Below are 26,918 nucleotides of genomic sequence, written 5' to 3'. Positions count from 1 at the left end.
CTGGCCCGCGGGCCACCCGTTTGACACCCGTGCTTGAATTCGAAAAAGGTGTACCAACCTTGCTCATTGTGTTAATTGTTGTCTTTCCTCCCTCTAGTCTTTAGATTTGGTAGCACTCTCTGCGGATGTGGCCAATATTTGGGTGACGGGCCTCCGGTACCTGTTGGCGCACCCCTCGGTGGTGGGCGGGGGTCTCGGAGGAGGAGGCGGTCTAGGAGAAGGAGGAATGATGGAGGGAAGTCTCGGCAGCAAGATGCGGAACCAATGGCTTACCGACGAGTTTTCCCGAGTGGACGAGGACGGCTACGGCATCGTGACTGAGGACGTGGCGGTCTCCACCATCGTTAGACTTTGTCCCGGCATCAAGGAGGCTAAGGTACGTAGAGAGTATTTGATTGGAGGTAAGAACATGGGGAAGGAATGCAGTTATAGTGTCTTGCGAAAGTTTTGCCCTCCAAGAAGAACTTCTAGTCAAGTCATGTTTATTTGTGACGCCCTTGATCACAAAGAGTCTCAAAGGGCTGCACAGACTATCAAAGACTACAGACTATTATGACACCATCCCCTGATCTAAAACCTACATGAGGGCAAGGAAAATCTCAAAAACCTCAAGTCAAGTCATGTTTATTTGTGACGCCCTTGATCACAAAGAGTCTCAAAGGGCTGCACAGACTATCAAAGACTACAGACTATTATGACACCATCCCCTGATCTAAAACCTACATGAGGGCAAGGAAAATCTCAAAAACCTCAAGTCAAGTCATGTTTATTTGTGACGCCCTTGATCACAAAGAGTCTCAAAGGGCTGCACAGACTATCAAAGACTACAGACTATTATGACACCATCCCCTGATCTAAAACCGACATGAGGGCAAGGAAAAACTCAAAACCTCAGTCAAGTCATGTTTATATGTGACGCCCTTAATCACAAAGAGTCTCGAAGGGCTGCACAGGCCACAGACTCAGTGTCTCCAACCAAAAACAAACTTAAAAGCACGGCTACAGCAAGTATTTTATCGTTTTGTTACATTGAAAAGCAATTCATCCATTAAACCGGACTCCCAGTAAAGCCAGAAGAGAGCAAAGAAATAATGATCACCGGAGGGTGCTCCATGGATTGTTATCGGTCCGGAGAAGGGACTGAAGCGATGTTGGCAGAGTAAGCTGCTGGTCAGGCCTCCTGTTTCAGCTTCATGACAAACCACCTGCCAAGCGTGTATCATGACGGATACCTGGCTCAATCGGAGGATACCCGATGCTAGCGTGCAGCTAGCCAGCATCTGTCTAAATTGCTTTCTTATTTTGAAAGGAGAAGCCCCTTTAATTTCCATTTAATTCACTGCAGTTTTGTGTTCTCTATTTTTATATTTGATATCTATAGTTATTATTTTATTACAGTCAAATCTGTCATCATGGGAAAACGTTAAGAATGATTGTGTCAAGTTTTCCCTCAGAAACCATATCATTTTTTTTGGTATTGTATTGTATTTATTTTATTCAGCCAGTATAAACCATAAACATGATATATACAAGAATTCATTTGACACGCGAACACTCAATAATGATAAAATAATATATTAAAAAGAATAAAAAGAATAGAGTAAAAAAATATTGTAGTGTATAATACAAGGTAATTATATAGAATAGTTTAAAAAGAAAGAATATGTAAATAACAAGACTAGAGTAGAATAAGTCGGAGGAACGCCGCTGGCATAATAATATTATACATAATAACCTAAATCAATTCCCGTTGAACATACGGATAGCGGAAGGGTAAAAACTCTCTTTAAGACGTGAAGTCTTGCTCGCAATGGAGCGAAGACGGCGACCTGACGGCAGGTCATCAAGGTACCTGCGAGCAGGGTGACTGGGATCGTCTATAATTTTAAATTTACCGTTTACTAGTTCGATCGATGTAGATAGGGACGGGAGGCCAGTACCTATTATTCCCTCTGCCGTCCTCACTACTGATTCCATCTTTGACAATTCTTTCTGATTGACGCGAGCAAACCAAACTGTGATTGACCTAGTTAAAACGGCTTCAATGATAGCACGATAAAAATCGACTAGAATGGATTGACGGACTCCGAATGATTTGAGTTAACGAAGGAAGTAGAGCCTTTGTCTGGCTGACTTTAGAATATCAATAGCATTGACAGTCCATGTGAGGTCAGCTGACAAGTAAGTACCCAGAAACTTGAATGAATGGACCAGTTCCACTTCACTACCATTAAATGACAGTGGCACATGCGGGGGAGGCTTAGTACGGAAATCTATTATCATCTCTTTAGTTTTACCTACATTCAATAACAGATTACTCTCATGACACCAGGTGGAAAGTGAATCAATTTCTGCTCTGGATTCAGTTTCGTCTCCATTCAATCATGAAACATTTTTGAAAAGGCGCCACTAGGGAGCGGCAAAGAGCCACATGGAACTATAGAGATGCCTGTTGCCGACCCCCGGGTAGGGGAGTTATGTAGAATATTCCGATATTTCATGTAACATCGCTTTTTTTTCCCTTGGGGTGAAACTGTTATACAATTTCACAACTTCACAAGGTATTTATAAAAGGCAGCGGCCATTGTTTTTTTTTATACGCGTACTGTTTAATTAACAGATCTTGTGATGTCTTGACAATGTGTGAATTTTTCTCGGATCCATGCATAATGCAAATGTCAATAAAGGGTAAGTGTTTTGTTGGTATCCAAATGAAGAAATGTGTTCAGGATTTTCATACGCAGACGCTTTGTTGTGCGATGAACATAACTTTTGTGGCTCTCTGATGTTTTTTTTGTTGCCTTAAATTCTAATAACAACAATCCGGTAATAACAGTAATAACCAGGGTTGGGCAAGGTTACTTTAACTTGATTACTTTCAATTACTTTTGCATTACTCCAATACCAAATATGCTAATAAAAGACAAAATAAACTAAATTTATACATTTATCTATCTAGACATCTATCTATCTAGACATCTATCTATCTATCTATCTATCTAAACATCTATCCATCTATCTAGACATCTATATATCTACCCAGACATCTATCTATCTATCTAGACATCCATCTATCTATCTATCTAGACATCTATCTATCTATCTAGACATCTATCTATCAATCTAGACATCTATCTAACTAGACATCTATCTAGACATCTATCTATCTATCTAGACATCTATCTAGACATCTGTCTAGACATCTTTCTATCTAGACATCGATCTATCTAGACATCTATCTATCTATCTATCTAGACATCGATCTAGACCTCTATCTAGACATCTATCTATCTATCTAGACATCTATCTATCTATCTAGACATCTATCTATCTAGACGTCTATCCAGACATCTATCTAGACATCTATCCATCTATCTAGACATCTATCTAGACATCTATCTATCTAGACATCTATCTATCTAGACATCTATCTATCTACCCAGACATCTATCTAAACATCTATGCAGACATCTATCTATCTATCTAGACATCTATCTAGACATTCATCTATCTATCTATCTAGATATCTATCTATCTATCTAAAGATCTATCTAGACATCTATCTATCCATCTAGACAGCTATCTAGATATCTATCTAGACATCTATCCAGACACCTATCTAGGCTTCTATCTATCTAGACATCTACCTTTCTAGACATCTATCTAGACATCTATCTAGACATCTGTCTAGACATCTATCTTTCTATCTAGACATCTATCTTTCTATCTAGACATCTATCTATCTAGACATCTATCTAGACATCTATCTAGACATCGATCTAGACCTCTATCTAGACATCTATCTATCTATCTATCTATCTATCTATCTATCTATCTATCTATCTAGACATCCATCTATCTATCTAGACATTGATCTAGACCTCTATCTAGACATCTATCTATCTATCTAGACATCTATCTATCTATTAGCGTGGAATAGTGGGTCAGACCAGTTGAGAACCACTGCTTTAATATCAGAAAGGCAGACTTCATTGTGTCCCCCTCCAAGTAGCTGGCAATGAGAAGGAATGTTAAAAAGAAAGAAGATTAAGGAGCGAGCGTGGTTAGGACAAAGGATGAGTAATAGAGACACTATTACGTCGGCGGCATGTATCTGGGTCATTCTCCATTTCCTCGTCGAGACCAAATCACTAAAGTTTAACCGAATCGACCGACTCCAGGAAACAGATGAAGCTAAACTTTTTGAAACGTTTCTTCGCATTTGTCTCACTGCCCTTGGATCTCTTCCCCTTAGGTCCGTCTGCGCTTCAAGGAGATCCAGCGCAGCAAGGAGAAACTGACCTCCCACGTCACGCGCGAGGAGTTCCAAGAAGCTTTCTGTGAGCTGTGCACGCGGCCGGACGTCTACTTCCTGATGGTGCAGCTGGCCAAGGACCGCGAGTGTCTGGACCCTCAGGACCTGCGCCTCTTCTTGGAGACGGAACAGGGGTTGTCCCTGGCTACGGCCGAGGGTTGTCTGGAGCTCCTGAGGCGCTACGAACCCTCGGCACAGGGCAAGGAGAAGGGACTGCTGGGGCTAGACGGCTTCGCCCGCTACCTGCAGTCTTCTGAGTGCCAGCTCCTAGACCCGGAGCACGAGGGGGTGTGCCAGGACATGAACTTGCCCCTTTCGCACTACTACATTAGGTACCCCAATTAATCATTATATATACAGTGTTTATTTTACCTTTGAAAAGTGAGGGGTCCCAGGGACTCGCATGCTCAAAAATCTATGGGTGCCAACAGAGATTTATGGGTCCCCAAAATTTAGTGTTACAGTGGAACCTCTCTAGTTCGCGGTTCCACTTTTGCGGATTCAGAGCTTCGCGGGTCTAAAAAATATACCATAGCTTCTCATTAAAAGCATTTATTGACTTGACGCCATTGAGCGAGAGCTTATGTCAACTGAGGACACGGTGTGGACACTCTTATTGTGAAGGGGAGGGGGAGGCCCTGACACAATGCGACGCGACGTAAGTATATTCTCTTCTGTCACATTTCATCTCAAGTTTGACTTTATTATACCAAAAGCGAGCGGTTGTTTGTACTACCTAAACACGGCTAATTGTAAGTGGTTTTGTGTATTTGTTGTAAAAGCCGTTCGATGCCGCTAGCTAAAGTATGTTGTTATTGTCAGAAGGTAGCTCTTTCATTTTCATTAAAATGAACACAGACCATTTTTTTAACTGTTGTTTCCCAAAACGCTTCACAAACACTCATCAAATATCACATTTTCACTGTTTTGATTTTCAATATGTAACCGGTAGCGTAATAAACTGTGATGGCTGCATGTGGTTGAGAGCGGTTAATACAATCATACTGAATGGTTCGTAGTAGTTTCGCCGCAGTCCTATTCCTTGTACATACAACATATATTACAGGTTTTTTTTTGTTATAACATGAATTTCACTCTCTCTCTCTCTCTACCCGTATTCTATGTGGTGTACTGTATACAGGGAGATATACTGCATACCCGTATACGATTTTTGAAGCATTTTTGAAGGGGCGCCGCTACTTCGCAGATTTTCAGTTTTCGCGGGTGGTCTTGGTCCCATTAACCGCAAAAAAACGAGGGATTACTGTATTGAGGTTGAAATGGTAAATCGGCGACAAATATATAAATAAATGAATAAATCTATATATTCATTCAGTTTTAATCATCACAGTTAATTGGTAATTCAAAGCAGTTATCACTTCTTTTTTCAGTTCACAAAAATATTGTACATTATACAAAATAATATTGCTGAAATATTAGTCTATATATTCATGCAGTTTTAATCACTTCAGATTTTTCAGTTCATATATTCTTCGTGGTTTGCTGTCCCGCCACAGTTGTAATGCCTTCTCAAGGTCCAATTGCAGCAACGGAATTTCCATAGCTAATTTGTGGTTTTCATTGTCGTTATGCCGATCCAATGTGCTTTTCTGAAAGTTTGTATTGCAAAACGATTTATGCAATCCAGTTTTTTTGTCACGCTGGGTGCACGCATCACAGAACATGTAGCCTCCATTATCTCCTCCTCATAGCGTAACCAGGAATAAAATTGAGTCCATTTGGGCAGAAAAGTCCTTTTCTTTTGTTTATCTTTCGTCGAATCGTTCGCTTCAAAACACGTGTTTTCCTTGCCTTCGCGGTCTTCTAAAGAAATTATCCGCCGTTTTTTCGTGCCGGAATTATTGCCGTTGTTACCACTTTATGTATTATGTTTTGACTTATTACCGACACTGAAGAAATGACCAATTTTTTGTTGATTTGCACCTAATACCAACTGTTTTTACGGAGGCATACTTCTCTTTCACTCGACAACCACCAAAACAATGACGTCATCTCGAAGCAACGAGATCTCGTTTGCCGAGATCGGCGCGAGACCAAAACAACAATAACGGATCTGCCTGACGAAAAGTTTGGAGTGCGGTAAATCTTTGTTAAAAAAAAAAGTAATCGGGTAGTAATGACAATTTGGTGTCGTTGACTTGACACTATGCGTCCCCAGCAAAAATGATGCGTCTAGGACGCAGGGTCGCGGGCAAAAGAGAACACTGTACATATATATTATATATACCGGAGCCATATCACCCTTGTGGGAGGTGGCTAGAGTCAAGAACACAATCCTGACCTTTTCTGGGAGATTGATACAGAGGAGGGGATTCCCAGCCCCCTCGGTCAACCCAACTGATGTGTTGGGAGTCATTAGGTGACCAAACCCCCCAATTCCAACCCCCAATGCAGAGCGCCAAGCACGGAGGCAATGAGTACCAATTGTTGTAAGTCTTAGGTATGACTCATCCGAGGCTTGAACCAGCAACCTCCCAGTCTCTGAGCGGGCACCCTACCCCCAAGGCCACCAGGCTGGTGTTCCAAACATAAATCACTTAAACGGCACGCCAGCTTTGTGGTTAGCATAAAGCCCCACTATGCAAAAGTCCAGGGTTAGATTTCAGCTACCACAGCTTCCCTGTGCTGAGTTTGCATGTTCTCCCCATTTTTACCGCTTATCCTCAGTAGGGTCGCAGGGGTGCTGGAGCCTATCTCAGCCATCTTCAGGCAGTGGGCAGGGGACACCCTGAACTGGTAGCCACCTCGTCGCAGGGCAGACAGAGACATACAATTCACTCACTGATTCACACCTCGGGACAATTTGGACCAGCCACTTAACCTGATATGCATGTTTTTGGAATGTGGGAGGAAACCGTAGTGCCCGGAGAAAACCCACGCAGGCACAGGGAGAACATGCAAATTCCACATAGGAAGGCTGGTAGCTGGATTTGATCCCATGAACTGGTATTTAAAAAAACAGCCAAAAAGAAATATTGTGATTTCAAATTTTCCAATAGCAAGTATTCCAGTCTAACAGTTCTTCAGTAATTCTGCCATTTCATTCCTCAGCACCTCATATCGGTCCTACCTCCTGGATGATCAGGTCCACGGCAGAGCAGACCTCGGCGGGCTGATCAAAGCTCTTCAATTTGGCTGCCGCTGCCTGGAACTTGGAGTGACAGACGGTCCAGAAGGGGAGCCTCTACTCGGGGTGGACCACGGCCCAGACATCTCTGGCCACCATCCGCATTACCCGCAGCACACCCCCATCACCATCCGCTCTGCCTTGGAGGTGGTCAATAAATACGCCTTCCTGACCTCTCCCTACCCGCTCCTGTTGTACTTGTGCCAACGCTGCTCGCCTACGCAGCAGCGTACGATGGCAAAACACCTCAAAAAAGTACTCGGCTCTCGCCTTTACACTCCGGAGTCCCTGCCCGTCAGCCTGGGTGGTCGGGCCACCACCTTACCCTCCCCTGAGCAGTTGAAGGGGCGTGTCCTGATTGTGGGCAAGAAGCTCCCTCCACATCACGAAGGATCCGACGGGGAAGTATCCGAGGAGGAGGAAGAAGTTGGCGGAGGGGGGCCTCTGGCTGGGCGGCGGATGACCATTCCGGGTGAGGAGGATCTGGGTGTGGTCCTGGTAGTGCCTCCGCCCTCACAACCGAGGAAGCTCCGGCTACATAAAGAACTCTCGGACTTGGTGGCCATTGCCCGGACAGACAGCCGCCACTTTTACACCAATCGCGCTGTTCGCAAACAGCAATCGCCTCCCAACAGCCCCGGCTCTCCCAGCACTCTCTTGGTGAACGAGCCCTCCTACTGGACGCTGTGCTCCCTGGGCGAGGGGGAGGCCGGGCGTCTGACTACAGAAACCCCGGAAGACCTCGTCATGTTCACCAAGCGCACTTTGACCAGGGTGCGTCCCAGCTCGGTGCGCCTGGACTCCAGTAACCCCAACCCGCAGGGATATTGGAAAGGGGGCGTGCAGCTCGTGGCCTTAAACCAGCAGACCCCAGGGGCCATGCTGGATCTTCACAGAGGCCGGTTCTCTCAGAACGGAGGATGCGGCTTCGTTCTGCGACCGGCTGTCATGAGGGATGAAGTATCGTATTTCAGCGCCCATACTCATGGCTGCGTGCCTGGTGTACCGCCTCAAACACTTCGCATAAAGGTTCTTTTCCATTATCATACGCTTGAAAACCATTCAACCCATTCAAATACCCAACTTCAGCTGACTGGGTTGACGTGTTCCACTTTACAGGTGATCAGTGCACACAACCTACCTAAACCTCAGGGATCCAGTGCCAAAGGAGAGGTCATAGACCCATATGTAGTCCTGGAACTCCACGGAGTACCCGCCGATTGCGCGGAACAGCGTACACGCACCGCTTTGCAGAACCAGGATGACCCTCTCTTTGACGAGACGTTTGAATTCCAGGTAAGACTCAATTGCCATAAAACTTGATGTTTGGTATCTATATCTATACACCAGGGTTCAGCAACTTTTTGGGTGTGGAGTGCCATGGGCAGGGTCTGAGTCCAATAGCCTTACAGCCTTGTATCTTACTGTACGTCCTGGCGTTGTCACGAAGCGGGTCAGGAAGCAGGAAGTTGGAACTCATTTGCGTAGTCAGATTTACAGACTAGGCATTCAACAGGATTAAACAGAACTTTGGGGCGGCAGTAGCTCAGGAGGTAGAGCGATCGTTTTAGGATTAAGGGATCCCAGTTCGAATCCCGGCTTGTCTGTGTTACATGTCGAAGTGTCCTTGGGTAAGACACTGGACCCCTAATACCCCCAATAAGCAGGTTAGCGCCTTACATGGCTGCAAGGCCGCTATTGGGAAATGTGAAGCACAATGTAAAGCGCTTTGGGAAGTCATTGACTTTAAAAGCGCTATACAAATGCAGATCAATTCATTTCATTTCAACTTGCAGAAATCTCTCAGAATGTTACACCGAAGTGCAACAAGCAAAACAAGAATAAACAGGTATCAAACAGGCATGAACAGGTTTTTAACCCTTGGCAGTTCCAAAAGGCGCGTTTAAGTACCCATAGGAGTAATCAGGAAATGCAGGTCAGCCAGTGTCAAGGGGCGGGGCCAGCTGGGCGCCATGACAACCGTGCAGGACATGACAGGCGTTGCTCTTTTGAGAAAATTACCCTCCATCACGCTTAGCCATAATTTAAGCGTTGCCATAGTTACCTCCAGTTTTTCTTTTCAGGAACACAATTGCAGATGGCTTTCTTGAGCGTTTTCCAGCGATTCCACCGTACCATTACTTTCCCTCTCGCACCTTCCTTTTGAACCGCTGAGCTGAAAGCACAATTTAATTTTTTTTTAGAATCAATCAAGCGCAGTCAACCTATCCATTCAGCTACCCATCAATATGTCCATCCATTTTCTAAACCAATTATATGCACCAGATAAGCGGGTCTGCTGGTCTCAGAACCACGATTTCCCTTTTTGTGGAACCAATTTCTTGCTGTGCTCTAATTCATTATAAAATTAGTAATCTGTAATAAAACAATAATTGCATTTCAGATCACCTTGGGGGTATTTTCATGAGAGGTTCTGCCCCCCATTAAAGGTGATAAAACCCTATATGCAGTGGTACTTCTACCTCCGAATTACATTCGTTCTGGGAGAAGCTTCGTAACCTGAAAACTTTGTAAGCCGAGACACATTTTGTATGGAAATGCGCTAATCCGTTCCAAGCCACTGCAAAAGTACAGTATATTTTTTAGATAAATCAGAAAAAAAGCATCAGAACATGTAACAAAAACATGTTAAAATGAGAATACCGCACAATACACATAAAATGAGAGGCACATGCTGTAAAACACAAATAATAAAGTCAGGACAATTGTATTTGTGACGCCCTTAATCACAAGGTGTCACGTACCAGGGCAGGAAACAGGATTGAGAACCCAATAGCGTAACATACTCACAATTTATTAGGGAAAGGAGGAGTGCGCACACACTCAATCCGGGGATCGATGGTCGCAGAAGTGGATTGAAATCCAAACAAAAGCGTGGTAAAAATCAAACAAATCAGGCCAAAAATAAAACAGGATCAAACACAGGAGTCTTGCAGAAGTATCACAGATGCTCAGACAGCTAATGGCTCAAAGGACCGCGTTTGAGTACTCCCAAGGAGCAATCAGTCAACGCGTCTCAGCCGGTATCCATGGGCAGGGCCAATTGGGTGCCGTGGCAACCGCGACAGAACCCGGCGCCACCCGGCTGGGACCAACTGGGCGCCATTGCAACCGTGACACAAGGAGTCTCAAAGAGCTGCACGGACCACAGATTATTGGAAATCACAGACTGTTATGACACCATCCCCTGATCTAAAACCTACAAGAGGATAAGGAAAAACTCAAAAACCTCAACATGAGAATATGAAGAAACCTTGAGAAGGGACTTCACATGAGGTAATCCAAGTCAAGTCCTGTTTATTTGTGACGCCCTTAATCACAAAGAGTCTCAAAGAGCTGCACAGACCAGATTATTGAAAATTACAGACTATTATGACACCATCCCCTGATCTAAAACCTACATGAAGGAAAGGGAAAAACTCAAAAACCTGAAGTTAAGTCATGTCATGGTTATTTGTGACGCCCTTAATCACAACTTTCGTATGTAGAGACATTCGTAAGTGGAGGTACCATTGTATAATGGAAATTTTGATTGAACAAACATTCTCTCGGGGGCCAGACTAGTACAATAGAGAGAAAGAAAAAAACTGAGAAAGAAATAGGAAAAAGAGGGGGAGAGAAAAGTAAAGAGGGTTGGACAAAGAAAGAGAAAGGGAGAGAGAGATAAAGAGAGAGAGTGAGAAACAAAAGAGATAAAAAGAGAAACAGTGAGAGAGGGGGAAAGAAAGAGAGAAAGAAATCCAAAGAGAAATAGATAGAAGCGGAGAAAAGAGAAGGAGGGAAAGCAAGAGAGAGAGATAAGAGAGAAAAGTGAGAGAAAAGGAAAAAAGGGAGAGAGAGCAAAAGAAGGTAAAAAGACACAAAGAGAAAGAGACAAAGAGGAACAAAGAAAGACAAAACGAGAGACAGAGAGAGTGAAAGAGAGAGTGATAGAAAAAAAGAAGAGAGAGAGAGAGAGATACAAGTACAGCATCTTTGTGAGAGCACCTTTGGCAACATCAAGTGGACATATTTCAACCTGCGGCTCGTTTTTCTCTTGCGCTTCTCTTAGCGTCGTCTCGCGGGCCTGGATCCTGCATCCAATGACATGCAAGTTGTGAACAACCATTCTTTAACAGGAACCGAATCAGGGCTAAAGAAGTTTATTTTTTATTTTTAAAAAAAACATTTTTTAATCTTAATCGAGTATTCTCCGTGCAATCAAACGGAGTCTCTCAAACCGAATTTTCTGTCAAGAAATGTCATTCACTTTAATTACACGCTATAAAAAAAGCACAGGCCGTCGCCCTCAACGAGGGGTTTCAATATTAAATTTCCAAAGATACCCAAAGATAATAAATAGGCAGTATACCGGCAGCGTTTTGGAAGTTATTGCTCTAAGCCAAGGGGGTCTAACAGGCGGCCCGTGGGCCAGATCAGGCCCGCTAAGGGATTGAATCCGGTATCTATAATTTTATATATAATCTTATATGTGTCAAGACCAGAACGGAAACAGGACCCACTCGCGTAACGTTTCTCACAAGTTTTATTAGAAGAAAGGGAAAGGGTTGCGCCCACGATCCGGGGATTGCTGGATGCGGGAAGCAGGTCGCTCTGAACGTGGAAGTGGGACTTCCGTGGCGAGGGATTGCGGTGTCGGGAACGGAAAGAATGGGTCAGTCGCCGGGATAGAAGAGCAAAAAACGTGGTCGGGATCTGAAACAAGTCGAAAGCCAGGAGAGGAGAGTAGACATGGTCGAGATAAAAAAACGGATCGTTATTCGGGGCGGGAGAGCAGACGTGGTCGAGATCAAACAGATCATAGCGGGAGAAAAACAGGAGCAAAAACACAGGACAGGCGAAAAAGGGCTTGCCTTGTAAAAACGGAGATTCGCAGACGGACCGACAACAGGGGACTGACATGACAGAGCTTAAATACCGACAGGGAGCCAACCTGTCAACAAGCTGCAGCTGGCGCCACACAGGCGGGGCCAATTGGGCGCCATGGCAACCGTGACAATATGAAGGTGTGGAAAATAACATGTGAAATGATATAATAACGTCTTAATAATTTCACACATAAGTCGCACTGGAGTATAAGTCGCAACCTACGAATAAACCATTAAAAAACCCTGCAATTTATAGCCCGGAAAACACTGTATACCCAAATTTATGACAGGCCGAATTAAATCATCCTCCGTGCCGCAACCAGCCCGCAGGCTGTATTTTGGACATGACTGAGTTCCAGTGACCAATTGTCACGGACCAGAAACAGACACAGGACCCAATAGCGCTCGTTTGCTCAGTTTTTATGAATAAAGAGGGAGAGTAGGGCTTATAGTTGGCGGACAGGGGTAGCAGGTAGCAGGAGACGCGGAAGAGGCACTTCCGTGTCGAGCGAGGATGGTCGAAGATAAGCAGGAAATACAAGTCGTTACCCGGGACAGGAGAGCAAGGGCGGTGTCAAGTTCGGAAACAAGGTTGGCAACAGGTGTCATAGTTGGCGGACAAGGGTAGCAGGTAGCAGGAGACGCGGAAGAGGCACTTCCGTGTCGAGCGAGGATGGTCGAAGATAGGCAGGAAATACAAGTCGTTACCCGGGACGGGAGAGCAAGGGTGGTGTCAAGTTCGTAAACAAGGTCGGCAAGAGGTGTCATAGTTGGCGGGCAAGGGTAGCAGGTAGCAGTAGACGCGGAAGAGGCACTTCCGTGTCGAGCGAGGATGGTCGAAGATAGGCAGGAAATACAAGTCGTTACCCGGGACGGGAGAGCAGGGGCGGTGTCATGTTCGGAAACAGGGTGGGCAACAGGCCGGATATCGGGAAGGCAGAACGGGGCAGAGTCAGGTCCAGAAACAGGTTGGCAACGAGGATCAGGCAAAGAAAAAACAGGGCAGGAACAGAGTCTGAACGTGAGAGCTTGCCGAGCTGGGAGCAACGGTTCGCATAACGATCTGACAGGGATCTCTTGAAAGCCGGGGGTTTAAAAGGAGTTCATCAGCCAAACAGATGTCCGGGCTGTTGGCGCCAATTAAGCAGTCATAGGTGCTCTTAATCGGCAATCATGACACCAATGGGTCTATCCCGCAGGTGAACATGCCGGAGCTAGCCCTTCTCCGTTTCGTGGTGCTGGACGACGACTACATCGGAGACGATTTCATCGGGCAGTTCAGCGTGGCGTTCGAGTGCCTTCAACCCGGCTACCGCAACGTTCCCCTGCTGGGTCTGATGGGGGAGCCCTTGCCGCACGCCAGCCTTTTCCTCCACGTGGCCGTCACCAACCGGCGAGGGGGCGGCAAGGCCTACCGCAGGGGTCTGTCGGTGAGACGGGTGGGCCGGCGAGGCCGAGAGTACGTCACTTTGAGGAACACGGGCATTAAGGCGGTCGACGAGATTTTCAAACTGGCCGGAGCGCCCCTGAAAGAAGTCATGGACCTGAGGGAAGAGGCTCAGGTAAGGTTTACCCAAGTGGCATTGTTACGGTGCCATGCAAAAGTGCCATGCTAAAACATAAAAATTGAAAAGCAGGCATAGATATTGAGTTAATATACATGTCTTTTGGGGTATTTTAAACCAAAATTTTGGCCCATTCTTCCTCGCAAAACAGATCAAGGTGATTGTGCATTTTTTAGAGTATTGAGTATTTTTCAGATCTTTCCACAAATGCTCCACAGGATCGAGGTCCGGACTTTGGCCGCATCAAGTTCGAGACCCCTTCCTGTTTGGGGTAGTTGTCCGGTTCGAAGGTCAACCTGCGCCCAACTTTCAGGGCAGATTTTGCCAGAATCGCCCTATATTTGGATCTTCCTAGTCCATGCAAGAGAAAAGGAACCCCACAGGGTGATGCTGCCACCACCATGTTTGACAGTGGGGATGGTGTTTTCTGTGTGAAGTTCAGGGTTACTTTTACGAAAAAAACGTTACTCTTTGCATCCAGCTTTAAAAGTTCAATTTTCCTCTCCCTAGCACTGTATGTTCTGATTTGAGCCCAAAAATATAGTTGATTTAGACCAAGGGTCTCAAACTCAATTTACCTGGGGGCCGCTGGAACTAGGGTCTGGTAAAAGCTCCCCCTGCAAGGATTAAGGTCTAGACTTTGGCTGGGAAATTCTAACACCTTTATATCGTTAGTTTTAAACCATTCCGTTGTAGATTTATCTTTATGTTAAGGGTCTAAATATCCTCTGGTCAGGACTTTGTAGCCCCTTTTCACCTTCTTTTGCTCTCTTTTTCATTTTTCTCTCTCTCTCACTTGCTTTCTCCTTCTCTTTTTGTATTTCTCTTTAGATTTTGTACTTTCTCTTTTTTTCCCCTTCTCTATTTCTCATTTCATCTCTTTTGTTTCTCTCTATCTCCCTCTTTCTCTCTTTTCTCTCTTTCTCTTTTTTTGTCCTACCCTCTCTACTTCTCTCTCCCTCCCTTTCTCTTATTTCTTTCTCCCTTTTTTCTCTCTCTAATCTACTTCCCCGGCCCCCGAGAGAATATTTGTTCTATTATGTGGCCCCCGAGTTAAAATGAGTTTTTGTGGAAAGATCTAAAACAGGCTGTGCAAACATGATCACCATCAAACCTGCTGTTTTGTAAGGAAGAATGGGCCAAATTTCCTGTTTCAAGATGTGCAAAACCTATAATGACATACCCAAAAAGACTTGTGGCTGCGATTCCAGCAAAAGCAAGTAGAACATAGAATTATCTCAAAGGGGGCACCATTTTTGCAACACCTACTTTTCAATATTTTATTTCTTAACACAATGAAAAATGTAGAATACATTTGCTTCCTGTTCACGATTGTATCTCACATGTTGCTCCGTCTTAGAAAATATTTGTTACTGGGGGCCGAGGGGGTCAATACTTTCGCTAGGCACTGTAATTTCCGTTTTATCCTGACTGCGATTTCACTTTAAACTCCATTTATTCCTTCCCTGTTGCTCTCAGGGCACCATGGCCAGTTTCAAAGAGCAGTGTGGGCTCCCCTCAGTGGCCAAACTCAAACAATGCATCCAAACCCTGGCCACGAGACTGCAGAGCCCCGAGGGCCACATGGGGGCCAGCATGGTCCTCAAGGAGGGCTACCCTTTCCTGGAGACCCTCGTCAACGTGTCTGAGCCCACCCGCAAGTTGCTCTCTGCCTACGACACGGTCAGGATTCAAAAGTCTCCTCTCTTTTTAAATTACCACAGTAAAATCCGGACGACAAGCCACTACTTGTTTTCTGCATTTTCAAAACTGCGGCTTATAATACGATGCGGGTTTTTTTAGGGGGAGGGGCTAAATCGTCATACATACACACAATTTAAATCAGCAAATTATCCGAAAGATTCCAAGCATTTATTTTGAATGATTATTTGTACTTAATACTTGGTGCCCTCTCTATCAATGGTGGAAAGAGAGTATAGTAGTTAAAATAACGGCGGGATATACGTATTTGCTTTCAGATGATTGCGGCACAGAAGCAACTGATTGAAAATGCTGACGGCGTCCAAGAAAGGATCGCCTTGGTCCATAAAGAAGGTAGGAAAGAAAGACATGAAGTTCATCATTGTGGTCAAAAATGTGGTAGAGAATATGATATGATACACGACACTACACTGAATTATGATGGAGTTGTTTTCTCCTAGTCCATGCAAGAGAAAAGGAACCCCACAGAGTGATGCTGCCACCACCATGTTTGACAGTGGGGATGGTGTTTTCTGCTTTCTCTTTCTCTCCCGCTCTTTTTATTTTCTATTTCTTCCTCCCTCTCTGTCTCTATTCATTTTCTATTTCTTCTCTCTCCCTCTCCTTTTCTCTGTCTTGCTTTATCTCTGCCATTCTCCCCCCACCCCTCTCTCTCTATTTATCTTTTCTTTCTTCCTCTCCCTATCTGTCTCTTTATTTATTTTCTATCACCTGTCTTTCTCTCTCTTTTCCTATTTCTCTTGCTTTATCTCTCTTTCTTCCTCTATTCCCCCCCCTCTCTCTATCTCTTTTTATCCATCTCTTTTTATTTTTTCTTTCTTCCTCTGTCTCTGTCTCTCTATTCATTTTCTATTTTGTGTCTTTCTTTCTTTTGCTTTATTTCTTTCTTTCCTTTCCTGTTCCTCCCCCTCTCTCTCTTTATATCATTCTCTATTTCTTTTTTCTTTCTTCCTCTCCCTCTGTATACTACTTTCTGTTTCCTGTCTTTCTTTCTCTTGCTTTTTCTCTTCCCCCCTCTTTCTCTCTTTCTTGCTTTTTCTCTTTCCCTTTTCTATCTTTGTTTCTTTATCTCTGTCTTTCTCCCTTTCTTTCTCTCTCCCTCTCTTTATTTCTTCCTATCCCTCTCCATCTCTCTTTTTATTCCCCATTTCTTCTCTTTCCCTCTTGCTTTCTCTAAATCTGTATTTTTCTTTCTCCCTCTCTCTACATCACCTCCTTTCTATTTCTTTCTTCCTCTCAATCTCTATTTTCTATTTCTTTTCTACCCTCTTTCTCTATTTTTCTTTCTTTGTCTCTTTCCCTTGCTTGTTCTTTATTACTCATTTTTTATCTGTACCTTTCTTTTCTTTCTCCCTCTCTCTTGCCTTTTTGCTATTTTTTTCTTTCTTCCTCCCATCTGCTCTATTTATTATTTTCCCTCTCTCTTTCTCTCTTTCTTTTTCCCTTTCTGTCTTTTTATCTCCCTCTCTCGGTCTCTCCACCACTCTCTCTTTTTTTCTCTTTCTTCCTCTCTCTATTTTCTATTTCTCTCTCTTCCTCTATCTCTGTCTTTCTCACTCTCTTTCTATCTCTCTCTTTGTTCATCTCTCTCTCTCTCTCTTTATTTTCTACCAGCTTAAAGCAGCTTACGACCCCAGACCTAACAGGAAAACCAAACCGCGTGTCTTTTTTTTTTTTCAGGCATGAAATTTCACGAAGATCTGTCTCGATTGGCGGAGAAGGAAGGAATGAAAGGATGCAAGCTGAGCAAAGCGGTAGAAAGTTTCACTTGGAACGTAACTGTGCTCAAGGTACAGTAGTTATACACACAAAACACACAATTCCAATTCGGCCAGCGTTCGGAAAAAACTATTTACTTACAGTTACTAAGTACTTCACTTAAAAAGTAATTCAGTTTCTCCTGGATTGCTGACACCAAAAGTACAATGAGCGATTTAGAGAGCGGCTGGCTAGCTGCAGGTTAGCATCCGGTGTCCTCGGATTGAGCCAGGTCCCCGCAGTGATTAAAATGCAATAGTCTCCAGGCTAAGCCCCGCCCACCATATACATTACAATGTTTACAAAAAAATTCAGTGATTTACAGCAGTGTTTGGGAACCTATGGCTTGCGGGCCACATATCGTACATATAGGGTAAAGTCTCAACTTTTTAGTCAAGGTGTCACACCAACAGACCCTGTTTTGGTTGTACATCGCTAAAAGACTCATGAAACAATCTATGTTCACTGTTGAGACACCTTATGACAAAAACCCACACAACAAACTGTAAACACCCAAAACCTCCAGTAGAGCAATTTGATTGGGTGAGCAGTAAGAATGGTGGAGATATACACACAGCGTGTGCACCTCTTCTACCCTCTTCGCCCAATGCCATTTGCACCCAAGGTAAATAGGCTTGTCACAAACCAGGAACGGAGACGGGACCCAATTGCGTTCATTTTACTTTAGCGTAGGTTTGCAGACGATCGGACGGGTGTTTTCAGGAAGGTGGGAGTTTAAAAAGAGTCCAACAGCCAATCAGGGTCCAAGGTTGTTGCCGCCAACGGGGCAGACTCAGGTGGGTCGTATCAGTAATCATGACAACGTTGGTATTGGTATTTGCAGTATTTTGTGACATTTTTCCGAAAGAACTTTGCTTGCACCTTGTTTTGAAACCATTATTTAGGAGAAACGTGACTGTCAAAATGAGCTTCAACACTCTTAAGAAAATGTGGAAGGTGAATTTTAACTGGTATGATATGGGATACAGGCTCTATGATTATTATTATTATTTCATAGATTTGATCGAATCATAAAACATCATAACCCGTGCTGAAGATTACTTGGTGATCAGTGTTGCAACCTCGTAGCTCGCCTTTGTAGCATTTTCGTTTGACTCGCGAGGTCTCGTGAAAAAGCGCCACTGTGCCGTTAAAACAGCTTCCAGTTGCTTTGCCATTTCACAGTCTTCGTTTCCAGTTAGCTTTTTGTAATCAGCAGTACCCTTTGATATCATATTTTGTTTAAAGACACCAGCTGCTTTGCCTTTTCACAGCCTTCGTTTCCAGTTAGCTTTTTGTAATCAGCGGTTCCTTTTGATATCATATGCTTTAAAAAAACAACAGTTGCTTTGCCTTTTCACAGCCTTGTTTACAGTTGGCCTTTTTGTAATCAGCAGTGACTTTTGATATCATATTCTTATAAAAAAACACTTTCTTTTGGCATATTAGGCAGAAAGTTATTTAGTAATTCGGTGAAAAAAATAATCCAATTCCCACTCGGAAGTAAAATACCTATTTTAATAATCTAACCAGACTTTCCCTGGTAACTAGTTCCTTTCACTATAGAGTAACTCTGTTACTAACTCGTTGACTTTTTAGAAGTAGTAACTATTACTCATTGCTTTTTAAATTTACGTGCCCAACACTGATGACAGCCCAGTGAAAATGTGATCACAGGCCATAACTGGCCCCTCGGGCTTCTTTCAGGTTTGTTTATTAAATCAAGTGAATCCGTCGGGTTTGGGCGGGTTCGGGTATATACTGGACTGTCTCAGAAAATTAGAATATTGTGATAAAGTTCTTTATTTTCTGTAATGCAATTAAAAAAACAAAAATGTCATACATTCTGGATTCATTACACATCAACTGAACTATTTCAAGCCTTTTATTATTTGAATATTGCTGATTTTGGCTTACAGCTGAAAAAAACTCAAAAATCCTATCTCAAAATATTAGAATACTTCCTCAGACCAAGTAAAAAAAATAATTTTATAACAGCAAAACTAAATCAAACATTTGAAAATGTCCATTGATGCACTCAGTACTTGGTTGGGAATCCTTTTGCACGGATTACTGCATCAATCCGGCGTGGCATGGAGGCAATCAGCCTGTGGCATTGCTGAGGTGTTATTGATGCCCAGGATGCTTCGATAGCGGCCTTCAGCTCATTTGCATTTGTAGGTCTGGTGTCTTTCATCTTCTTCTTAACTATACCCCACAAATTCTCGATGGGGTTCAGGTCAGGGGAATTAGCAGGCCAATCAAGGACAGTGATGCCATGGTCAGTGCACCAGTTACTGGTGGTTTTGGCACTGTGGGCAGGTGCCAGATCATGCTGGAAAATGAAATCCTCATCTCCATAGAGCTTTTCAGAAGATGGAAGCATGTAGTGCTCTAAAATCTCTTGGTACACAGTTGCATTTACTCTGGACTTGATGAAACACAGTGGACCAACACCAGCAGCTGACATGGCTCCCCAAACCATTGTTGACTGTGGGAACTTCACACTGGATTTCAAGCAACTTGGATTTTGCTCCTCTCCAGCCTTTCTCCAGACTCTGGCGCCTTGACTTCCAAATGAAATGCAAAACTCGCTTTTGTCTGAAAAGAGGACTTTGGACCACTCTGCAACTGTCCAGTGCTTCTTCTCCATAGCCCAAGTCAGACGCTTCTTCCATTGTCTTGAGTTCAGAAGTGGCTTGACCATGGGAATACGGCTATTGTAGCCCATTTCCCGGACACGTCTGTGAACTGTGGCTTTTGATACCTGGACTCCAGCTTCAGCCCACTGTCTTTGAAGCTCCCCCAAATTCTGGAAGCGGCTCTTCTTCACAATTTTGTTAAGGCTGCGGTCATCTCTCTTGGTTGTGCAGCGTTTCCGGCCACATTTTTCCCTTCCAACAGACTTTTTGTGGATATGCTTTGAAACTGCACTCTGTGAACAGCCTGCTCTTTGAGAAATTTCTTTTTGTGTCCTACCCTCCTGATGGAGGGTATCAATGATGGTCCTCTGGACAGCAGTCAGATCAGCAGTGATTTAGTTTACTGAACCAAGCTGGGTGTTTTTAAGGCTCAGGAAACCCTCGCAAGGTGTTTCGAGTTAATTAGATGATTCAGGTGATTAGTTGAATAGTCTACTTGTATACTTTTTCATGATATTCTAATATTTTGAGATAGGATTTTTGAGTTTTCTTAAGCTGTAAGCCAAATTCAGCAATATTAAAATAATAAAAGGCTTGAAATAGTTCAGTTGATGTGTAATGAAACCAGAATGTATGACATTTTTGTTTTTTTAATTGCATTACACAAAATAAAGAACTTTATCACAATATTCTAATTTTCTGAGACAGTCCAGTATACATGCGACTCGGGTAGGGTCGGGCTGAAATTTTCTGTGGGGTCCAAATTGACCTCTTACATGTGGGAGAGCTATTTACAAGTTGCAAATGCTAAAAAAAGCTACACCAGGCATTCGACTTGTTACAACTGCAGTTGGAGAGGGGGAGGGGCCAGGAGAGGCGGAACTTACTCACGCCCGTCTCCTTGGCCGCGCTCCTAACTCTGGGGGGCCCTTCCCCCACCAAACTGCATTTATTTAGGCAGAACAGAGACAGAGAAAGAAAGAAACGCCTCTTTGGGCCGTACCAATATTTGAAACAGAAAGGTGATACCATCTGGTTTAGAAATACCGTAAATTCCGGACTACAGAGCGCACCTGATTATAAGCCGTACCCACCAAATTTTAAGAGGAAAACCGATTTTGTACATACACAAGCCGCACCTGTATACAAAGCCGCATGCGCCCACATTTAAAGATGTAACACAAACACAAAATTAACCCAAACCCGACTTCAAGTCCCGCAATTGAAACTAAATGTCCTTCATTAAAGTCCACAGTCTAAAAATCACAGCCGGCAAAATGAACGAAAAATGATACCCGTACTTAAGGTTTGATGCAGACCTGCAGAGTCCAGTTCCTGTTGAAAGTAATCCAAGGAAAAAAGATGAACACATTTACTGACGCAACTCCTTTTTCTCTAACCAACTTTTTACCCTTTCTTGTCTGTCCCTCACCTTTAGCGGTCCCCACTTCAACGCGGCACCCCGCGTTTGTTCCGCCCCTCATTTTTCGTTCACCCGTGCAAAACATATCAGAATAAGTGTCTAAAATAAATACAAATAAATACATTACAAAAATATACAGTTGCAAATACATATTATACATGGGTTACACATATTTACAAAGAAAGAGGGTACACCGAGAGAGTTTTCAAAGCTTTAATAATAATTATATAGCTTTGACAGGGCAGTTCATGGTAGCAACACTCGAGCGCCGCTGGCGGCCGTTAGAAAAATGACATCAATTGGCCGCATCACTGATAAGCCGCAGGGTTGAAAGTTAGGGAAAAAAGTAGCTTATAGTCCGGAATTTACGGTACACACTTTTTAGGGAAGTACCCTAATCCCACTTTACACGATCTTACCTCCACTTCTCCACACCCTTCTCCCTTTTTAAACCAGTGACACGTTTACGTGCTTGTAGTAAGTTAGTCCCAAAACTGGTCTCAGGTTTAATGTCAAAATGCGATCATAGGTACAAACACTCACCCGCCCCCTTCTCTGGTTTCAGGGTCAGGGCGACCTTCTCCGTGGTGCCAAGATGGATTCCCTGGATGCTCTGAGGCAAGTGGCACTGGCTTGCGAAGCCTCGGGACTCACTTCTCCCTCCTCCGATTCGTCCTCCTCCGCCGCCGCCGAGCTGCAATACACCAATTTCAGCCGTCGGCGGAGCAGCGCCCACAGCAACGGACGCCTTTGATGCCGCTTCCTTAGGGGGTGTCAAAGGCGTTGCCCGCAAACCGGATCGGGCCCGGTAAGGGTTTCGATCCTGAGGTTGAGAAACGCTGAGAGAAGCACGAGAGAAAAAAAAAAGAGTTGCGGTTTTAAATCGGTCCACTTGATGTCGCCGAAGAAAGGCACTGCTTGCAAAGCAGTCGGAGGTGTATCTCTTTGTCTCTGCTTTTTCCCTCTCTCCTTCCTCTTTCTCTCTGTCTCATTTTCTCCCTTTCACTCTTTATTCTCTTTCTTGCAGCTTCTCGTTTTCTCTCTTCTTTTCTCTTGCTCTTTCATTCCTTCTTTTTCTCTTTTTTTAATCTCTTTCCCTCCATCTCCCTCTCTCTCTTAATCTATTCCTTTCTTTTGTCTCCTTTATCTCTCTTTCTTAGCACTCGTTCTTTCTCTCTCTGTCTGCCTTTCTTTATCTCTTTCTCTCTATATATATTTCTTTTTTCTTTGTCTCTTTCTTTCGCTCCCTCTTTTCTTTTTGTCTATATTTACTCTCTCTTGCTCTATCTTTTTTATCTCCCTCCTTTTTATTACTCTTTCTCTCTCTCTCTCTCTCGCTCTCTATATATACAGTATATATATATATATATATATTCATTTTCTTTGTTTCCGCTTTATTTCTTTTAGCTTTCTCCTTTCTTTTTTACAGTCTCTCTTTTGTTTTCTTTCTCTCTTGTTTTCTCTATCTCTTTTTATTTTTTTCTCTTTCTTTTCCTCTCTCTTTCTCTCTATCTTTTACCCTCTTTATTCCTCTTTTCATCACTATCTTTATCACTCTTTTTATATATGTTTTTCTCTATCTCCCTCTTTCTTTCTTTTTATCTCCCTCCTTTATTTTACTCTTTTTCCTTCTGCCTTTCTTTCTTTCTTTCTTTCTCTCTCTCTCTGTATATATTTCTTTTCTATGTTTCCGCTTTATTTATTTTTTCTTTCTCTTTTTTACAGTCTCTCTTTTGTTCTCTTTCTATCTCTCTTTTCTCTCTCTTTCTTTTTTCTCATTCTTTTCCTCTCTCTCTCTCTTTCTCTCTCTCCATTTTCTTCTTATCCATCTCGATCTTTCACTCTCTTTTTCTTTTCATCACTATCTTTATCACTCTTTCTATATACATATATATTTCTCTCTCTCTCTCTCTTACTCTTTAATCTACTAGTCCGGCCCCAGCGAGAATGTGTCTATTACCATGTGCCCCCCCGAAGCTTAAATGAGTCCCTGCATTAGACAGTGACAAAATGAACTCTTCTGCCGTTCTCCGGAAGAACCTTAAAGTTCAGTCAGCACAATTCTCCGAAGAACATTAACGAAGAGGTGGATCCTTTGAGGTGTCCCTAAAAAAGTTAAATATTTTCTCTATTAAGTGTGTGTTAACAATGAGTTCAAAGAGCTTAATAATGCGTAACACGAAGCTGCTTTTATCTCTTTTTTTTTTAGCAAAGGTGTTCGGGGCGGAACACATTAGGTAGGAGGAATTGGTTGGCGAGTGGTGTCGTGCTCGTCGCCGGGGCTTTTTGCTTCTATTTGTTAGTGTAGCTTGCAAATGGTGAAAGTAAGAAGAGGAACTCAAGTAATCCAAAGGCCAACTCAAACCACAAGAGATAAAAAAAGGAGTTTATTTGAGAGTGTCTATAAAAAAAACTAAGTTAAAAAAGAGGTTCCAAATTCCGTACAGGTCCTTTAAAGAGACTGCAGGTCAACTTGTGATTTTATTTTTGTATTATCAGAGAAAGAACCATATTTGGTTGGCTAAGTAAAGAAGAAAAACAAAATGTTTCTCCCTGACTGATGGCAATAAAGCAACTTCTTATTTTTTTTCTTATTTTTTTATGTTTTATAGAAATGATTTAGCTTCAGTAATGAAATGAAGAGCTTTCGGAATGTTACTTAAACAGAGATTCCCGAAGCTTTTTTTGTGATGGCCTCATATATATATTTATTTATTTTGACAACACCAAAACCGAAATAGCTACCCTCAGGGTTGTTTAAGGACAGAAAAGTGCTCAAATTGTGGGTGAAGTGTTTGTAAATGCTTGAAATTGTTGCCACAAGTCTGCCTAAAAATGACAGCGACACTGCTCTCTGGTGGCTTCGCTTTGCCATTGCATTTCTTCTATTCTCCTGATTAACGGCAGCTGAAATTAATTTGTACGGCGTTGTCCGGCGAAGTGTCATCGCCCCCTATGGGTCGGGCTCAAAAGGACAGGTGCATGCTACATCCTAAACAATGTGTGTAATAATGGATATTTATTATGGGCAATGCTAGAAATTAAGGTAGCGTTTATTCTAAGAACTTCCTGCAACTGAAAATTTTTATGGAGAGAGATTTGTCTGAAAAATATTTACAGCGTCGTCCTATAAAGCGTCATCGCCCCCTATGGGTCGTGCTCAAAAGGACAGGTCATGCTACACCCAAACAAGGCACTAGGAAATGTGTGTAATAATGGATATTTATAATGGGCTATGCTAAAAATTAAAGTAGTGTTTCCCAGTGGTAAAGTCTAAGAAGACCTTCCAGCAACTGAAAATTTTACATTTTTATGGAGAGAGATTTGTCTGAAAAATATTTAGAGTGTCATCCTGTAAGGCGTCATCGCCCCCTATGGGTCACGCTCAAAAGGACAGGTCATGCTACACCCAAACAAGGCACTACAATGGATTTTAATAATGGGGATTGCTAAAAATTAAGGTAGCGTTTTCTAGTGGTCAATTCTAGGAAGACCTTCCTGCAACTGAAATTTTTTATGGAAAGAGATTTGTCTGAAAAATATTTACACACGTTTTGTTCGGATCCACAAATATAATAGGAATTTACTCAAGATCTTGAAATTATATGTCTTGACAAATTCACACAAAATCGCAGATATATTTGTGACTCTGCAAATAACACGATTCTCACCGGATTTTTAATTTTAATAGTACTGGAAAAATTGGAAAATAGGCTAAAAAGTGCTTGAATTTGGGCACCTAAGAACCTTGAGTATGTGCAAAGAACACCTCTTTCAAGAGAAATGAGCTGATAATCTGTCACGGGCCGCAAAAGGTCCCCACGGTTTAGTTTGGACACCCATGATTAAAAATATTCATATGATGAGAAGACAAAAATTATAATTAGAATATTGATTTGAAAATGTTCATGTGAAGCCTAGTCCAATTGGATTTTCTGCTATAGATGCTAGATATTCCTAGACTAAAGTACAGTGCCTAGCGAATGTTATTTTTGTCATATTGCCACATTTCTGGCCTTCAAACTAAAAGCTAGAAAAGTGAAATATTTTCTAAGAATCATCAACATGTGAGACACATCTGTGAAGTGAACCCAATTATTTCATTTCATATTATATTTACAACAACAAAAAAACTGAAAAAGTGGGTGTTGCAAAACTATTGGCCCCCTGTTCTCTCATCTCACCCAATTGTCTTTGCCGTCCCTCTAAAGCACAGGTGTCAAACAGGCGCCCCGCGGGCCAGATCAGGCCCGCTAAGGGATTGAATCCGGCTTGTGAGACAGCACTCAGAGAAGCGCAAGAGAAAAACAAGCTGCAGGTTGAAATACGTATGTCAACTTGATGTTGCCAAAGCCAGGTGCCTCGAACAAAGACACTGTACTTGTATTTATTTATCTCTCTCTCTCTCTCTCTGTCTCTCTCTTCCACCCCTTTTCTCCCACTCTCTGTCTCTGTCACTCTCTGTGTCTCTCTTTTTCTCTTCCTTTATTGCTCTTTGTCTCTTTCTCTCTCTGTGTCTTTTTAACTTATTTTGCTCTAACTTCTTTTTTCCCTTTTCTCTTTCTCTCATCCTACCCTTCGCGCTTTCTTTTCTCTTTTCTCTCCTTCGGTCTTTCTATTTCTCTTTGGATTTCTTTCCCCCTCTCTCACGACTTCTCTTTTTATCTCTTTTGTTTCTCACGCTCTCTCCCTCTATTTCTTTGTCCCACCCTCTCTCCTTTTCCCTACCTCTTTCTTTTATTTCTTTATCTCTCTTTATTCTACTAGTCTGGCCCCCGACAGAATGTTTGTTCTATCGTGTGGCCCCTGAGTTAAAACGCGTTTGACACCCCTGCTCTAAACCTTCAGCCCAAACAAAGAGAAAACTAATCAGTTCAGCAACCAAGAGGTTCATGGTCATATTGGAGGACCTGCAGGCATACAGATTGAGGTGGGACAATCTGTGCATAGGGCAACTATTAGTCTTACTCTGCCTGTCATGGAAGAGGGGCAAGAAGAAATCCCTTAAAGATACCATTAAAAAATCCCATGAAGCCACTTGAGAGACACAAATAACATGCGGAACAAGGTGTTTGGTCAGATGAGAACAAAATTGAACTTTTTGGGTTTGAAATCCACATACCAGCCTTTCTGTATCGAGTTTGCGTGTTCTCCCCGTGCTGCTTTCTTCTAGGCACTCTGGCTCCTCCCACATTGCAATACTTTTGCAAGGCACTGTAAAAAACGTGCATCCAACCAGGGCGCAAGATGTTGGGTATCAATTTACTGTAAAAAATTGAAAGGTGAGGGCGGGTAATTGAAGAGCTCATTCGTCAGAAAATGTCCTCGTTGGCTCACATGACTCCATTTACCGCGGCAGGGTGTAAATCAGTACGACACTGGATTGTAAAGCATGGAGCGATTAGTATCAATAGAAACGAAAATAGATGAGGGTTGTGAGCTTTCTTATCGGACAT

The 26,918-nt window shown here is 43.0% G+C and overlaps 1 protein-coding gene and 1 long non-coding RNA gene across 2 annotated transcripts in view; one reads left to right on the top strand and one right to left on the bottom strand.

The window, feature by feature from the left end:
• plcl1 (phospholipase C like 1) overlaps nucleotides 1-22,789 on the top strand; it is a 113,401-nt gene extending 90,612 nt beyond the window's left edge. The window contains exons 4-12 of the mRNA XM_088352749.1: nucleotides 98-376; nucleotides 4,256-4,647; nucleotides 7,388-8,492; nucleotides 8,583-8,759; nucleotides 13,552-13,914; nucleotides 15,397-15,600; nucleotides 15,897-15,972; nucleotides 17,320-17,429; nucleotides 22,028-22,789. Of these exons, the coding sequence (XP_088208875.1) occupies nucleotides 98-376; nucleotides 4,256-4,647; nucleotides 7,388-8,492; nucleotides 8,583-8,759; nucleotides 13,552-13,914; nucleotides 15,397-15,600; nucleotides 15,897-15,972; nucleotides 17,320-17,429; nucleotides 22,028-22,216 (2,895 nt within the window). The 3' untranslated portion in view covers nucleotides 22,217-22,789. The remainder of the gene's footprint in view (nucleotides 1-97; nucleotides 377-4,255; nucleotides 4,648-7,387; nucleotides 8,493-8,582; nucleotides 8,760-13,551; nucleotides 13,915-15,396; nucleotides 15,601-15,896; nucleotides 15,973-17,319; nucleotides 17,430-22,027) is intronic.
• On the bottom strand, nucleotides 69-26,918 carry LOC148352558 (uncharacterized). Its single transcript, XR_015852669.1, has 5 exons — nucleotides 26,585-26,918; nucleotides 22,006-22,301; nucleotides 9,529-9,639; nucleotides 274-371; nucleotides 69-211 (listed from the first exon to the last, which is right to left on the bottom strand). It is a non-coding gene; the product is annotated as an uncharacterized LOC148352558 (long non-coding RNA).

The sequence above is a fragment of the Urocampus carinirostris genome, chromosome 14 (genome assembly GCF_059441175.1).
Source record: "Urocampus carinirostris isolate Australia breed hairy pipefish chromosome 14, RoL_Ucar_1.0, whole genome shotgun sequence".
Lineage (NCBI taxonomy): Eukaryota > Metazoa > Chordata > Actinopteri > Syngnathiformes > Syngnathidae > Urocampus > Urocampus carinirostris.
Note: the sequence above shows the minus strand (reverse complement) of the source record. Positions and strands in the feature narration are given on the sequence as shown.